This window comes from Cygnus olor, chromosome 1 (genome assembly GCF_009769625.2).
Source record: "Cygnus olor isolate bCygOlo1 chromosome 1, bCygOlo1.pri.v2, whole genome shotgun sequence".
In the NCBI taxonomy this organism is placed as follows: domain Eukaryota; kingdom Metazoa; phylum Chordata; class Aves; order Anseriformes; family Anatidae; genus Cygnus; species Cygnus olor.
In genome coordinates this window covers 95,089,987-95,105,602 of record NC_049169.1, presented here as the reverse complement: position 1 = coordinate 95,105,602, position 15,616 = coordinate 95,089,987, and the positions used below count along the sequence as shown (strand labels likewise).

At 51.1% G+C, this 15,616-nt stretch overlaps 1 protein-coding gene across 5 annotated transcripts in view; it reads right to left on the bottom strand.

Moving 5' to 3' along the window:
• BOC (BOC cell adhesion associated, oncogene regulated) overlaps positions 1-14,738 on the bottom strand; it is a 47,341-nt gene extending 32,603 nt beyond the window's left edge. Inside the window, exons 1-2 of one of the 5 annotated variants that reach the window (XM_040570509.1) lie at positions 14,590-14,738; positions 14,195-14,297 (exon numbers count right to left, since the gene is read on the bottom strand). Coding sequence is in view for 2 of the 5 variants with exons in the window: in XM_040570458.1 (XP_040426392.1) it covers positions 9,829-9,901 (73 nt within the window). In the remaining 3 variants the exon portion in view is untranslated. Of the gene's footprint in view, positions 1-9,828; positions 10,052-14,194 lie in introns of those variants that run through there. The other 4 variants (XM_040570520.1, XM_040570481.1, XM_040570458.1 and 1 more) reach the window with 4 other exon arrangements.
• Between the last annotated feature and the right edge of the window lie 878 nt (positions 14,739-15,616).

Genomic DNA, 15,616 nt, shown 5'->3' with positions numbered 1-15,616 from the left:
ATCTGGGAAATGACATCCCTCCCTCCCCTCACTTCCCCCTCTTCTCCCCCTGAACTCAGAACAAAGCATTGCACTGCCCAACATGTTCCTCGACCGGTTTCATCTTGGTCCAAATGCTTCTTGCGTTTTAACTCCTGCCAAAAAGAAATGCATTAAAAAATAATATAAAAAAAGGCATGTGTGGGGCAGGGGGAGAGGAAGCAGAGAGAGTAGAGGGAAGTCATTAAAATTGAATCTTGATTAGCTACCAGTGGTGGAGAAAGGAAACAGTGGGGAGAGGAGATTTTTCCCTTGTGATATGTCACATCATCTTGGGGCCAAAAACAGTGGGCCCAGAGGAGATGAGACTTCTCCACACAATCCTCCACCTAGGCCCAAACCTAACTTGCTTTGCCTTTCCAGACCGTCACCAGAAGCAGCATCTTCTTCCTCAAAATGTTTTCCTGCCTACCACTACATACATTTTTCACCACTCCCATAGCTGCAGCTCTCCTGGATAGTAGGAAAGCAGCACCCAGGGCTGGTGGAGACCAAATGCTCTTATCTCATTGTGCTGGTCCCGGGGCCACACATTGAGCATTTTGCCCCAGAAGGATATTTCTTGTTGCTGCAAGGCCAAACCACCCCCCGAGCCCTCACAGACAGAGGCTTGGAGGACACAGTCCAGCCAGCCGGCCTGTTTGGTGGCCTTTCTGCCTTCAGTGCCAAACATGAAGGCCTGGCCTCAGCAAAGCCACAGGGAATCCTAGAGGAAACACAGCCTGCAGGAGATGGTTGCACATTCTCTGAGGATGAGCTGGATGGGCCAAGAGATGAGCCCCAGACGGCTTCTGTCTCCCAAACAGACACCCTCCAGCCAAAAATACAAAAATCACATCAGTTAAAGAAACATTTAAGGAGAGGGAAAAAAAAAATCACCACAGAAAAAGCAAACCAGTTTGGAGAGTCTGCAGATCTTGAACCCAGGGACACGCAGAGGATGTTTTTTGTTCCCTCAGTACAAAAGCCCTTGGGTTCCCCTCCTCCTCCTCATTCCTGCATTTCCCCACCGGGGCTGTCAGAGACAGTTCAAGGCTCCTCAGCAGCCCGGGCAAAACCAGCCCTGGCTGCCCCTGGAGCACGGCCAAAGGGCGATCCCCGAGAGCCCCACGCCTGGCACTGGAGGCTGCCGGGTCCTGCCGTGGTCACGGCCTCAGGCTCTGCGGCTGGCACCCGGCGGCACGTCAGGAGGGGGAGAGATTGACTCCTTTTCTTTAAGTATCTCGTTACTGGTATATTTTTAAACACAGCTGGCCGCAATTTTTTTTTTCAGCAAAGCCACAAATAAATAAATACTTTAAGGAAACTTCCTGTGATCCGAAAACTTCACCTACTGCTCTAGCCTTTATCAAATGGCATTCTCTCTCTGGTATGTGTAAGCTCCACTTGCTGACACTTTCCCTCCCATAAGGACCAAATCCATTGAACCGTGGATAAAATTTCAGGATTTCATTGCCTGCATTGTTTGAGATTTTAACAGCCAAGCACCCTCCTGACCAGTGTGCCAATCTCATTCTTGTCCCATCTTATGGCCTTCTATTTGTCTTGCAAAAGGTGGTACCTTCTCTCAAGACCCAAAGATATCCCCCAATCCTGTTTGCAAAATACTTCTCCCATTCCTTGTGAGGGTACCACCTGGCACCTTGACCTGTCTTCCTCTTTGCAGATCCTCCCACCTCTCATCAGCTCTCACTCCTCCATCCTTGTCAACTTGTTTTAGAGAGTAATCTGTTTCTACAGCTGTAAAAAAAATATTCAAAACCACCACCTGTCGTGACGTCCTACATAAAATAGTAAGAATTACAACAACACCCACCACCTTCTATTAGCGATCTGTTAAGGAAAGCAAACAGCCACCCACTTGTGAAGAAGTCTGACAGGGGAAGCAGCATTTCTCCCCTAGCCCTTCCCCTGTCTGCCAGACAAAGCCTGTTTAGCAGCGTCTGTGCGAGACTTCGCTGTTACGTAAATAGCAAATAATGTCTTGGAGCCAGCTGAGAAAAAAGGCCCCCAGCCCAGGACCCTGCACACAGAGCAATGGAAGTGCTTGCCCCCAAAAGGATGGCTTTCCACAGTGCTTCTCATTTGACCAGGATGGTGCCCATTAAACCCTGAGAAAGATGGCTCGGAGCTCCAGGCCTCCTCACCCCAATGCTAAGCCACTTCTTGTAGCCCAAAAAAGGAAACAAATTCACGACCAAATCGCTTCCAATATTTTTTTTTCCAAGCTATTGTTATGTGACTGCATTTGGAAGTAAGAGAGAAAAACAAATGCATGACTGTGGTCAATGTCTGTGCTAGAATAGGGGAAGAAAAAAAAAAAAACTAAACCAAAAAAACAACAACCCAATCCTTGCTTTATGTGCTTAGTCACTTTTGGAGAGGACTGTACCCGGGGAGGAGACCAGGCAGAAGCAGTGACACACCATAACCAGCCACCAGGCCCTGGGCCTCGGTGGGCTGACAATGGGAGATGCAGAACAGACAGGAATCTACCATCCATTTATTCGTGTATGTTACTGAGCACAAGAAATTCTTAAAAGATACAGCCTCTAGTATTTGCTCAGTTGTCTACCAGGGAAAAAGAAACAAAACTCATTGGGTCTTCCAAAGATCCTTACGTTACCTGCCCAGTAAAGGAAAATAAGGAGCAATCGATTCTCTTATTTTACAGAGGTTCTTTTAAGACAACAGTATTAGGTACTCTACAGAACTGCAATAAAAAGACATCCTCTGCCTCAAAGAATGTCTCTCTAATTGCTTACAGAGACTGTCAACGCCTTCTTTGAGAAGGGAAGTCTGTGACTGTCCCATAGCACCAAATACCCCTAGAAAAAACTTTCACTGTTCCGTGCAAAGTCATCTGTGGACCAGCTCAGTCAGTACCTACCCCAACACCATCCCCTCCAAAGTAGGTTAAATACTGTCACTTGCTACAGACCACACAGCCAATATGAAAAGTGGGAAGGAACAAAGACTTTTTCCTCACTCTGTAGCAACTGAGAAAACTCAGCTATACAAGGGAAATCCAATCTCAGACATATCAGTATGGAAAATATCAATCGTTTATTAACTTGCAAAAATGCCGTAAACTCTTTTAGGATGAAAAGTACTCCTCGGTTTTGAGGAAATGCTGCTCCATGATTTCAAGTCCAGTTGAGCATCTGCCATCCTCTGTTTAGGGATGGATAAAGCAAAGCATTCTCATGTAGTCACATCTACAACACACTTCAGGATTTAAGTCTCTCATGAAAGAGATAAGCTATATAAACATAAAGTGTAACAATGGGACAAAAAGCAGCTTCCAGAATTCCCTCTACAAGCCTAATAGGGAAATGATGATAATTTCCCTCTGTGCTTCTCGCCAGCTGAAGTCTGTCTGTTTTCCAGCCCCCCTGCCCTGCCGATAACAAACATCTGTTAGGAGTGTCCTCCCTCGTGCAAGAGGGGAACAGACCCATCGCAGCCTCTGGGGCTCTGTACCTCAGCAAAGCCCCTGGGGAGCCCCTGCTATAAAAGCCACAGAGAAACCTCTGCCAGCTTTCTCTATTGACTACAGAAGTGTTACATGGAAAACGAGTTTTTTTTTTTTGCAGCCCCCAAGTAAGGGCCTCAGTAGTTAAGAAGACCTTAAGAAACAGCACGCGAGGAGTCTGTGGTGGAGGCGACCCCTTGAAGTCCACCCCAAACATGACTTTCTAATGATCTCTATTTTAGGATCTGCCTTCCTATCCCTTATCTACCAGCAGCTTTTACTTATTGACTGATTCAGCAGAAAGCCCTGGAAGCTCAAGGCTGCAGGCTCCCAGACAAGGCTGCCTTGCTGTGGCTCAAAAATGTCCTGCTGAGGCCTCCTGGCCTGCCACATGCCACATCTGCCAGCCCTGTCAAGCCTCTCCTCGTACCACATGAAGGGATCTGGGTCCACACGAACACCGCTGAGCCCACACAGCATCACGAGATCAGAAATGCTGAGAAGGTTGCCTCTGAACCCCTGGGCCCCGATCTGTGGGGCAGAAGGGAAGCAGAGCCATGGCTCCCCTTTCCAAGGAGGCTGGTCTGTCTCCAATAGCGGCCTCCGGGGGGGCTGCAGCCTTGCCTGCCTGGGCAAGGGCTCCCCGAACCCGCTCCGACACGCCAGCACCCCGCGCTCGCCCTGGGTCGGCAAGGGCTGGGAGCACCGCTCCAGCAGCGCGGAGGCACCGCCAGCGGTTCCTTATCAGCCCTCCCCAAAACAAGTAAGGACAGGGGCGTTTGGGATACGGCCCAAGAAGCCTTGCTCAGCCCCGGCACAGGGACCTCAGGCAGAAGAGGGTAAATTAAAGCCAGGAAATTGGGAAGGAGGGAGGCGTGAGGGCCCAGCAACAGCCCCACATCCTTTAGGAGGCAGCACGCGCTCGGGGAACGGGAGCGCATTTGAAGGACCCGCTGTAATCCCAGTATCATTTCCCATTGCCAAGTCCGAGAAGAAAACAGAACTGAGAGGGATGTGTATGCTGGGAAGGAGGGAAATGTTATTTTCACTAAGCATGAGGAGAGATGGGTGGCACAACACTTTTTTTTTTCTGATATCTTCCCCATCCCACAGACTGCCCAATCCAGCTGGACAGAAATGAAGGCAACAGCTACGTTGGTGCCACCTCGCAGACTTTCATGCACAAGGAGCAACCTGGAACCAACAAGCACAAAAGAAAAAAAACGTACCCATGCAGCTGTCTGGCCACCACCCTACCACTCCAAAGGCACTTACTGAGCCAGGGAGTCACCTCATCTAAGACCTCTGCTGTTGTTAAGTTATTTAGCTGGCGGAGGGCAGAATGAAACCCGCTCACAAAACGGAGGAGTCCTGCTTCGAACAGGCTCCTCGCCCTGCAGAGCAAGGGAAGGAGTCATCTCCTCATCCAGCCACAAAGAGCCCTTGGCAACACAATGCCATTAAAACACGTTTCAGAGCATTCCTCTGTGCAAGGAGCCTCTGACTGCAGTGGAGGCTGTTGCTCACGCAGCAGCAGGACATGGCCACAACGGCCCCCAGGAGGACTTGCCCGTAGCTCTTTGCACACAAACAGGTGCCAGAGGAGGACGCCTGTGCAGGCCACACCCCTCTACGTGCTCCCCAAAACAGTGCTGCAAATCAGACCAGAAAGGAGGGCTGAAGCCATGCTATCCCCCTTGAGAGATGGTTCCCCATTTCTCTGACAAGCCAGGCTCTGCTCATGTCCCACCGTCGGGGTCCACAAGAGTGCTCCATCCCAGGCTACCTGCACCAAGCAGGAGCTGGGCTACCATCCAGACACCCAGCATGTCCCCAGCCCAATGTTCAACATGGTCCGGAGCTCTCAGGAAGATCAGCTCTTTTATTTCTACTGCTCCTCATCCCTCCTCCTGCACCTCCCTACAAAGCACGGTATTTCTGTGCTGACTGCAGTGCGGCAAGCAACGCGTCCTCTTGCATGTAGGCCGCAGCACATGGGCTTGGCTTTGGCAGTGTCTGCTAGAGCTCATCCTTGGCTCGTGTACTAAAATTAAGTGCCTCCAGAGCAGGAGGAGCACGGTCCCAGACCCCTCGAGAAAGAAGGCACACAGTATTTATGCAGCGAGATCGTTTTGCTTGCAGCACGCACTTTTATTACACTGACTCTCAGCTCTCCCAGGTATCTTTCAAAGCACCACAACCAAAAACCAGCTGACAGGAGAAAACCAAAGTCATTCCCTTCCCCTCAGCAACCCGCTCTTGCAGCACTCCACAGGGGCAAGACACTACCAACAACGCCTGCAGCACCAGGAGCTTCATTTGGACAACCACTCACTGGAGCCACCGTCCTTCGTTGACTGATGCGAGCTGAGGGCTAACGAAGATAAGACTCTGTTATGGACAACTCTCAGCTGAAGAGAGCTTTGAGGAAGAGTAGCCCTAGTGATGCTCTTCTGAAGAGGAGGGCAAGGTGGAGGATGCAGCACAGGGCTGGGTATCAGGCAACACGGTGTCCATACTAAGCTCCAGCCTCAACGTGCTGAGTGACCCCAAGGCACACAAGTCCTTTCTCATGCTTTGTTTTCATCTCCTGTCCTGCTTTTGTCTTACTGTTTCAAAGCGGGAGGTAGGAACTGTCTCCCGCTACAGGCTAGCACAGTGTCTAACATGGCTGGGTCCCCATCTCGGTTAAACCTTGTAGACACTACTAAAATACAAATAATAATTTGGGTTTTGGAATACAGTGGTGGCGTGGCAGGCCTTCCTCAGGCCTTCGCCCAGGGAGCCAGTGTTAAGAAACCTCTACTTATCTTCAATGCTTCAGCTACGCAAAAACTGGGTTACAGTCAGATTTTTGTGGCTGCTGAAATTCATGCTTGTTTGCTTGGTCACTCATTTGGGAAATTTTTGGAAAGGTGGTTCTTTGAAGTGGCTCGGATGTTAGGGGTGTCCAAAGCTATCCTAGGGGAGGCAGATTATAGGGCAGAGAGCAGGTTAGGTGGTCAGGCATCAATGATAAACATGACTTGCCACTTTGCTCTTGCCATCGTCCTCTTTGTGCTTCTTCTCCTTCCTCCCCAAATCTGCAGCCAGGCAATCATGAGGAAAACCCAACAACTGTACATATAGCAAGTATGTTCCTGCCTAGCTTAGTGCGTTACGTAAATAGTTGACCCTTGCTTGCACAAAAGACAGCAGAATCCATGAGGCGATCAGCAGGGTCCCACAGCTTGTACTGCGTGTTTGTGGAGCTCATGGGCTGCATGGTCACTGAGCATAGCTGACCATCAACCTGAGACCTTCTCCCTCTCTGCTGGCTGGGAAGAAGTCTCTGACAGGACCTGGAGCTCGGGTGCCAACACACTAAGCTACTCGTGTAATGTTCACCGCTGCTCAGGTGGCCAGAGTGGCAAAGTCCTCAAAAGCAAGTTGCCCTTGCACCATCTAGCACTTTTCCTCTACAGCATTATGGCGAGTGCTCAGGCACAAGTTGGCACACAACGAGCTCTACTCCTCACCTCCTGGGATGAAAAGACCTCTTTTCTTCAGGTCAGCTCCAGCTTTGGACGTGTCCCTGGTGTTGATGGACATATACCAAGCTGCTGGGATGCCTCTCTTAGGAGCCCTCTGCGCTCATAGCTTCTTACAGCCCCATCTCACCCCACAAGCATCAAGCTCCAGAGGTGCCCGAGAGCTACAAGCCAGATGTCCAGCTTGGCCAGCTGAGGGTTAAGGAAGTCCCCACAGGGATTCAAAGCCTAGTAGATATCAAGCCCTCCTCCTGGCGGAGTCCCACAGCTCTGTTGCAGTCTGGCTGGCCAGGACCCCACAGGGAGCTGGTTATGGGGTGCTCCTCACTGGACTCAAACCCCTTTACAGCTGGGGATTTACACCACCGTGCTCTCCTTCTACTCAGATAGCTCTGACTTGGAAGCTGCACTTACACTGTTTGCAAGCCAAGATGTGCCCGACAGCCACCTTTGAACTAAAGAGCATATTGCCATGCAAGAGTAGGTGGTTGGGAATAATCTGGGCAGCTGTTATACTTGTGACAGTGGGACCGTCCCACAGACTTGCCAACTGCGACCTCGTATTTAAAAGTGAGGGGAGAGCTGTCTGGTCCCTCAGCGCACACCTTTCCTTGACTCTCCACCATACCATTAAGTCACCCCAGGTGCTCTTGGAAAATCCCACCCAGCGCGTTTTTGAAAACATCTCTTGACACCATGACTCAAACCCACCCCTTCAATCTGACAGTGCTTGGGTTTGTTAAACAAGCAGCTTTCGGTGGGGGGGGAAAAAAACAAATAAATCACATTCACCATCAACTTAGATTCAGGGGGCCCAAAGGAATCACTCACGGACAGCAGCAGGCTCTGAAGAAGGCTCATCCCTTTTACCACCCACGGACAAGGAACGTGCAAGCAAGCACCACCTTCCTGCCTCAGAGGGGACTGCCATCCAGCAGAGGACTGGAGCGATGAGAAGGCTCTCCACATCAGCTACAGCCCAGAGAGCAACTTGGGACAGAAGGCACTAGATGAAGTAAATTATTATTCAGCATCCAGAACACCATTGGCTTCCAAATAATTGTCTATTTGTGTGCGTGCATGCACAAGAATCCTCGTTCCATGGTCTCTGCCAGCATATTCCCAGTACTGCCACTCTCCGGGGACAAGGCCCATACTTGTATTCAATCTTGGTGTTGGATCTCAAACACTAAAGTTTCAGATTTTGTTTTAAAAAACATTTTCTCTGGCAACCAGGCTGTTAATGGATTTGATGTTTTTGCTCTTGCCTCCTACCTACCTTTAAAAGCTTGGCACCAAAGGGCTTCTTTGAAGATAAGGCCAAATTTGCAATTTAAGGGGTGGAACTTCATAAAGCTAGACATGGAGGGATGGAGAGGAGGAGGGAAAAAAAAAAAAAAAAAAAACAGGAGCCACTTTGCTTGTCGAGATACACACTGTACAGTAGTACATAAGACTACAATGGCTTCTCTGTACCACCGCTGGCTGGAACCATAAATTTGCTGCAGCTGCAGCGCTGCTACCTACGCTAGACTCCCCACGGGTCACGCTCAGCGAGCGGCTCCTCTCCAGCCGGACAGCCAGCCTGCCCCCAGACCAAAACCAGAGCCCACATCCACCCAGCACGCACGGGTGGACGTCCCCAGAGGCAACCGCAACAGCCTTCCGTCGGGCTGCCAATGCCACAGGAGGCTCTCTGCTGAAACCGACGGCGGTCCTAATCCGAGAGGGTTTTTTGGCAGCCAGCAAAGCCACGGCCTCTGCCGATCTCCAGCAGACCTACCCTCAACACCACAAGGAGGCAGGGAAGTGCCGCTCTCAGGTTTTGCAGGTGGAGAACTGAGGAAACTTGCCCTAACCCCAGCAGAAATCTGGATGCAAAGAACCAAACCCAGCTCTCCTGCCATCCCAGGCTCGTGCCCTAAAAGGCTGGCATCACTAAGACAGGTAGCTGCTCCTCCTAAAAGTACCAGGATAAGTTACAGTGACATTACCAGAGGAAGCAGCCTTTTGCATATAAATGCTATACTCTAGGCCAGTGCATCCACATTTGAGGTTTATTTCTCAAATGCTACATCAGTAGGTTTGCATCTGCACAAGCTTTCTTAACCATACCAAGCTCAACGTTGGTCCGCGGGGCTTCGCCTAACCTGTCCTTTGTTAGTTAGGCAAAAAAAACAAAAAGCAGCCTCCCTGTGATACCTGAAAGCTGCCAACACAACTCTGACAGGGACCTTCACACCCTTTTCCTCTCCACTCTTAGGATTTAAAGACCAGGAGAAGACCCTGGTGCACAGCCTCTAGACACAGAAGCTTGTTCAGACTCGCTGGCATCACAGCCAGCGAACACATCCTTGCACTTGGCAGGGCTGTAGGACCACAGCTCTGCACAAGTGCAGGACTTGCTGGCCAATCCCTTTTCCAGAGCAGACCTTGCAGAGCCAAAATGGCATTGCCATCATGGGGCTCGGGGTGAAAGACTTACTCCCTCTGCCAGGCGCAGAAGCTCACAAAAGGTGACCGGTTTCCAAGCCACCATCTGGCTTTCACGGACATACACCACAGCCCCAAACCTCTGTGATCTCAACAACAGCGGGTTTTCATAGCGGCAACACGCTGCTGCGTGGTTTGGACGATGCCCAGCCAGCCTCCGACTCGCTGCACGGGCACAAGGTGCAGTCACGAGCCCCACATCCAAAGGGAGCTCAGGGAAGGTTTTGGCCACAGGGCAGCAGCATCCCCAGAGCAGCCGAGCTGAAAGGGAGGGTAAAGCTTGGCTCTCACCTCTGCGCTGGCATGCTGCCCACAAAGAGGGCGAAGAAGCTCGAGCACGTCCCACACGCTCCCTGAAGCACATTTTCCTCCATTGGTCCCACCAGAGCCAAAATAAACTGGCACTAACTCTTGTTCGAGTGCTCCTGTAAGGCACAAGAACAGCCCGAGAGCCCCTCTCAACCACTGAGCCTCCACCACTCCAGGTGCTCTGCTAACAACTCCATCAGGCACAGCTGAGCCCCTCAGCCTGTTTGTCCTTTCACAGGGAAGAAAAGAGGCCATTTTAATAAAAGGAGCGTGCAGGCTCCTCAGGGCAGGGATCTGTTGTTCCCTGTTTACGTACAAAACCCCGCACTGCCTGCGGCAGCTTCAGAACCGCGCGAGCACTGAAGGCTTTTCCCCTACAACAAACAACTCTCCGAGCTCCTCAGCCGGCTCGCTTCCACCGTGCTCCAGTTCCTTTTGTCTCTGCTTTCCACCAGCTCTCCTGCAGCTGTGTTGCTGGAGCCCACGCTCCTGTGGAGAGCAGATTTGAAGATGCCTTACGCGCAAATGTGCATACAAAGCAAATTTTGAAGGCTTCCCATCCTGTGAGCGTTGCCTCCAGAAAACGAGCTTCAAGCGCTGTGCTCAGCCAACGAAGCAGCGGAAACAATGTCGTGTGATTCAGGGCCAAGAAGGACTGAACCAGACACCAGGAAATAAGAAAAGATGTTTGTGATGCATTTTGTCGAACACTTACTCAAAAAATACATTTAGCAGAAAATGGAAGCCAATCTTCACTGGGACCTGCAATCCCTTTATTCATTACTCTCTGCAAATTGTCCTTGTGGCCTAGGAGCTGGAATACTTAACAACCTTTTAAGCTGAGACTGACCACAGAAGCACCAAAGTACACAGCAGCAGGTTTTTCCCTCAGGATGTTTTCCGTCTAACCAGAAACAGGAAGTCTCCGAAGGTTTTGCAAGAGAGCTTCTGCGTTGTGGGATACCCCATCCCAACAGTAGACTTTGCAGGGCAAAGCTCTTAGCCTGGGAGGCTATGGCTTAAACCAAGAGATTTGCAATCCCTGGTCTACTATATGCAAGCAGTAATACATCAAAATACCCTTGCACATAAAAGAAGTCCAAGGGAATTGCTCCTCATACGTCTGAGGCACTCGGCGTCAGGCACTAAAATGACTGGCCGACCATTATTTATTGCCAAAGAAACTCGTGTTAACCCAGAGTCACTCTGGCCTACTGCTGCTGGAACTTCTTTAGGGCTGAGTGTCTGAGACTGACTGAGCCCGAGGTCCCTGGAGACCCATCTGGGGCCAACCTGGTAGGTAAGGGGCCCTTTGGGAAATGGCCTGTCTTCACCTGGGCACAGGGAAAGATTTCGGAGGCGCAGAGGAGCATGGCCAAGCAGGTGTCCCCTGGTGTGTCTGAGCTCTGCCCTGAGACACAAGAGACACTGCTGTTGATGGCAGTTTGGGTGGCAACGTCTGCCCTGCCACAGCGCTCACCCCACCTGCACAGGGTTCAGCCCCATTTTCTGCAGGGGGAAACTGAGGTACAGGGCTATGAAGAAAATTGCTTAAGATCATGCAATGAATGTGCATTGGCTGTGGTCACAGTCCTGACGGCTCAACATCCAAACCTCTGCGTCCACCTGAAGAGTGTCTTTCCTCCCCTGTCATTCATCTTTCCTCTCACAGCCCAGGCAGAAGAAGTAATAGGGTTTTCTTTTGCCATGCATGGTCTCAGACTGTGAGGCCTCTGTGCTCATGAGGACACACAATTAAGGAAGAAGCAGGGAAGCAGTGGCAGGTTGGTATTTTAGTCAGGCATGGTCATCCAATAACAGTGAAGAGAAACAGTAAAAAATCAGGTCTGCTCTAAACAGATTAGTTTTCTTAACTGAGGGAAGGAAGTGTCCCCTCAGCATCTCTGGGGGGAGTGGGGGCAGAGCAGGCTGCTCGCTTCCCAACCCCACCTGCACTGCTCCTTGCTGGGCAAGAGGCTCCAGGCGGCTCCCAAAGGGCAAAATCCGCTGGCCCAGGTGGCCGGGTGGAAGGAGCTGAACCAGTAACCTGAAAGCACAGCACAGCTGCAAGTTTGGTATCGAGGGCTTGGAGGCATGTCTGATGTTAGTTTTGAGGACTGAACAGAATTTCAAGAAGCATGGGGGCTGGGCAATAATTCACCTGTCCTCTGAAAGAGCAAAACTCCAAGCTGAGAGTCTCACACCCGACTGGCTGGGAAGGCCTCTCCAAACACCAGGCACCCAGCTTCACTTTGCAGTGGTGAAGAGCCTCTCATCCTGTACTTACTGGGGATATCGTGTCAGTATTTGATGCAGAAAAGCTATATTTTCCAGACCACAGGGCTACAGAGCATCCATAAGACTTACATGCCAGTTTGTAGCACATATATTCACCTGTAAAAGTTCTCCTTTGCACCAAGCAGAGAAGAGATGTTTGTGGTTTCAGCTATTTGTGCTGGGATATCTCTCAAAGAAAGGTGTCATGGGGTGAGCATGTGTATGTATGAGAGAGAGGGAAAACTGAGCTTTCAAAACCTGCACAGGACCCTTGCGCACTCTCCAGATGAACCTGCCTCATTTTCCCCAGCGGGGAGGACTGCTCTCTACCTGACTCCAACCCTCACAGCAAACACCTCTTGTCTGAGTTGTATTGTGGGATGGGTCTCTGTAATTGTAGCTGGGGGGGGGGGGGCTTTTTTTAATAAGTACGTAGAACAAAACTCCATTTATTTCTTGTCAGAGAATATCACTCACTCAGCAGGGAGCTCACAGCTCTCCCTAATTGTCCTATTTACTTTAGAAGGTCCCAAGATGACTCCCATTAGCAAGGGAAGTTATTTCACCTTCATTTCTTTAGGTCACTTAAATAAACAGAACAAATCTTCATTGCAAACCCGTGAAATGTTTCTGCTGAAGTCCTTGCCGGAGCCATAAACCTCAATATCCAACCCACTGAAAAAAACATGTGCATGTATGTATATATGCATATATATGTAAGAGTCCTCCTTCAAACGTAGGCACATTGAGGCAGTTCAAAACACAAGAAAACGAAGTTAAAGTCCTACTCACAAAAGCACCCACATTCTTCTAATATTTTCCATGATAGTTTTTTAGCCCATGGGAAAATAAACTTTAATGGCAGATTGCGAATTAACATACCAAAAAGATACCGTGGTAGTGATATAGAAATTAGAACTGGACACCAAGAAAATCAAACGATTTAAGACATGCCTGGAATTACGGGCGGGCACACGGTGTGTGTGGAAGCCTGTTACCCCACTTGCATAATGCTGCAGAGAGGTCAAGAGAGTTTCTTTAAAACAAACAAGAACAAAAAAAACCTTTAATAGACCTGAACTGCCTTTCCCACAATGCCAGTGAAATCACACTTGGGGTGCCAGAATTAGCTGAGGAAGAGCTCAAAGACACAAGATTTGTATTAAATACCTTTTGCCAGCTGGAGGTATTGGGAAAAGTCTATTATTACTTTTCAAAGTAATTATTAGCATATGCAGAGCATTGTAAAAAGTTTCATTTGGACACAGCTACAAATGCTGCATCCCACTTTGTCCCCAGCACATTTGCTATTTGCAGCCACCACCAAGACCTGCCAAAGTTACAGTACACGCAGCAAGGCACACATGCACAAATCCTCCAGCATCCCGCCACAGAGCAGAAAATCACTTCCCCCAACCCAAATCGCTCCTCGTCCTTGCACCAGAGATAAAAATCTACAGTTGCACAAGAGAAGGACTGAAATTTTGCTCACGGATTACCCACCCACGCTTTTCTTTGCAGGAGCAGCCCCTTCACACAACACAAACCAAAGTGTATTTGGTTGTGTTTGCAGGAGCTGAGACTTGCCTGCAAACTCCCATCTGCTTTTGACAAGAGCTGGAGCAACAGGAGACGAAAACATTTTTTTTTTTTGCACAGCTTTTCCCTCTCCCTCTCTCCACCACACTCCTCGACCAGCCGGTGGTGAGGACAGGGAGATGTCGTGGACCAAGCTTTAGGGGAAGTTTTAAGCAAAGCGCCGGAGCACCGCGGCGTGTACGTGCTCCGGGCCCTCCATTAACGCCGCCTGGCCGAGGAGGAAGGGCTGGGAGAGGATGACCCACTCCCCAAATCCCACCTGCCCCAGCACAAACCCAAACCCGGCACTGGCTGGGGCTGGTGGGACATTGCTCTTCTCTTGTCACCTCCTTGGCGCGCCCGCTGACCCCTTCCCAGCATCCCGACAGCAACTTCCCCAACTCCGGCACAAAGCCGGAGGGCTGAGGAGGGGGAAAGCCCCTCGCCCCTTGGCTGGACGCCCCCCTGTCCCGCTCCCCTCCGCTTCACTCACCGGGGGCTCCGGCCCAGCAGGCGGGGGGAACACGACCGTGCCTGAAATTGAGCGAAGCAACAAAGAGGCTTAACTCCAGGAGCTGGGAACTTCCAGGCCGGATCTGCGGGGAATTCAGCACACACACACAGAGAAGAAAAATAATAATAATAAAGAGAGAAAAAAAAAAAAGAGAGAGAAAGGAAAAAAGCCCCTTTTGGGGGGAAAGGGAGGGGAAGGTGGGGGCCCTTGACTTGGGGGTTGCCGGCGGTGTTTTGCGGCTGGTTATATGTGGAGCTGAGGCACGGCAGGGAGAGCAGCGCGGGTGGAGGAGGAGGAGGAGGATGAGGAGGAGGAGAAGGAGGAGGAGGAGGAGGAGGAGGAGGGAAGGAGAGCGAGGACACAGGGAGCCAGACCCTCCATACGGGAGACGGCTTTTGGATGACTGAACTCCCAAACAATTCCCTGCTCCGGCTACTCCTGCCCCAGCGCCTCTCCCTCCTCCCCTCCCCCTGAGGAGGAGGAGGGATGAAGAGGAGGAGCCAGAGGAGGGAGAAAACACAAAATTAAATTCCCTTCCCCAAAAAGCAAGGCAGCGGCCGCCTGTTCACCCGCCCCCCCCCCCCCCACCAATAACAATAACCAGCATCATCTGGACGTTGTCTACCCCGAAGGGAGGCCGCCGGCACCCGCGGAGCTGCTACCCGCCCGGCCGCCGCGCTCCCCCCGGCAGGCGGAAGCGGGAAAGTTGGGCCGAAAAGTTTGGCCTGACAAGGAGGGAGGCCGCTGTGGCGGCTGGGGCAACGGGGTGGCCCGCGGGATGGTGGCCGCAGGGCCACGGCTCCCCCAGGGCCGGAGGGGAGATGGCGACCAGACCTCACCACACGAAACGGGTGCCCCGGCATGGGGTCAGGAGGGATGGGCAGTGCCCGCAGGCACTGTGGGCACCAGGGACTGGGGGACTTGGGGGTTTAGGGGGCAACGTTTGGGTTGTGAGACTCTATGGAGGTAAATATCATTGGAGGTGTTGTGGTAGACCTTCTGATTGACCTTGTCACCCTGTAGGGACCAAGTCCTGAAAGCTGTGTGGAAGTTTCTCCAACTACCTGTTGGAGAAACCTTCAAGGGGTCAGACAGCTTTCCTACGGGTCTGCCAGCTCACCAGCAGGCACCTGCTGAAGGTACCTATGAGCAACCGTGCACAAGCATGCCCTGACCTGCAGCCTCACAAGCTGGGTAGCTTCTTCAGCCATCCCTGCTCTTTCAGGCAAACCTGCCAACACCAAGCCATGACAGGTTTTTGTGTTACGCTCAGCTCTGCATGTTACATGTCTGCAGGAGAATTAGATCCTTCCTCCAGGCTCTGGCGATGGCTTGCAGGGTGGGACTGGGCAAGTGCCTGTCGACACTGTGTGCCTCAGTTTCCCCAGTTGTGCGAATGGA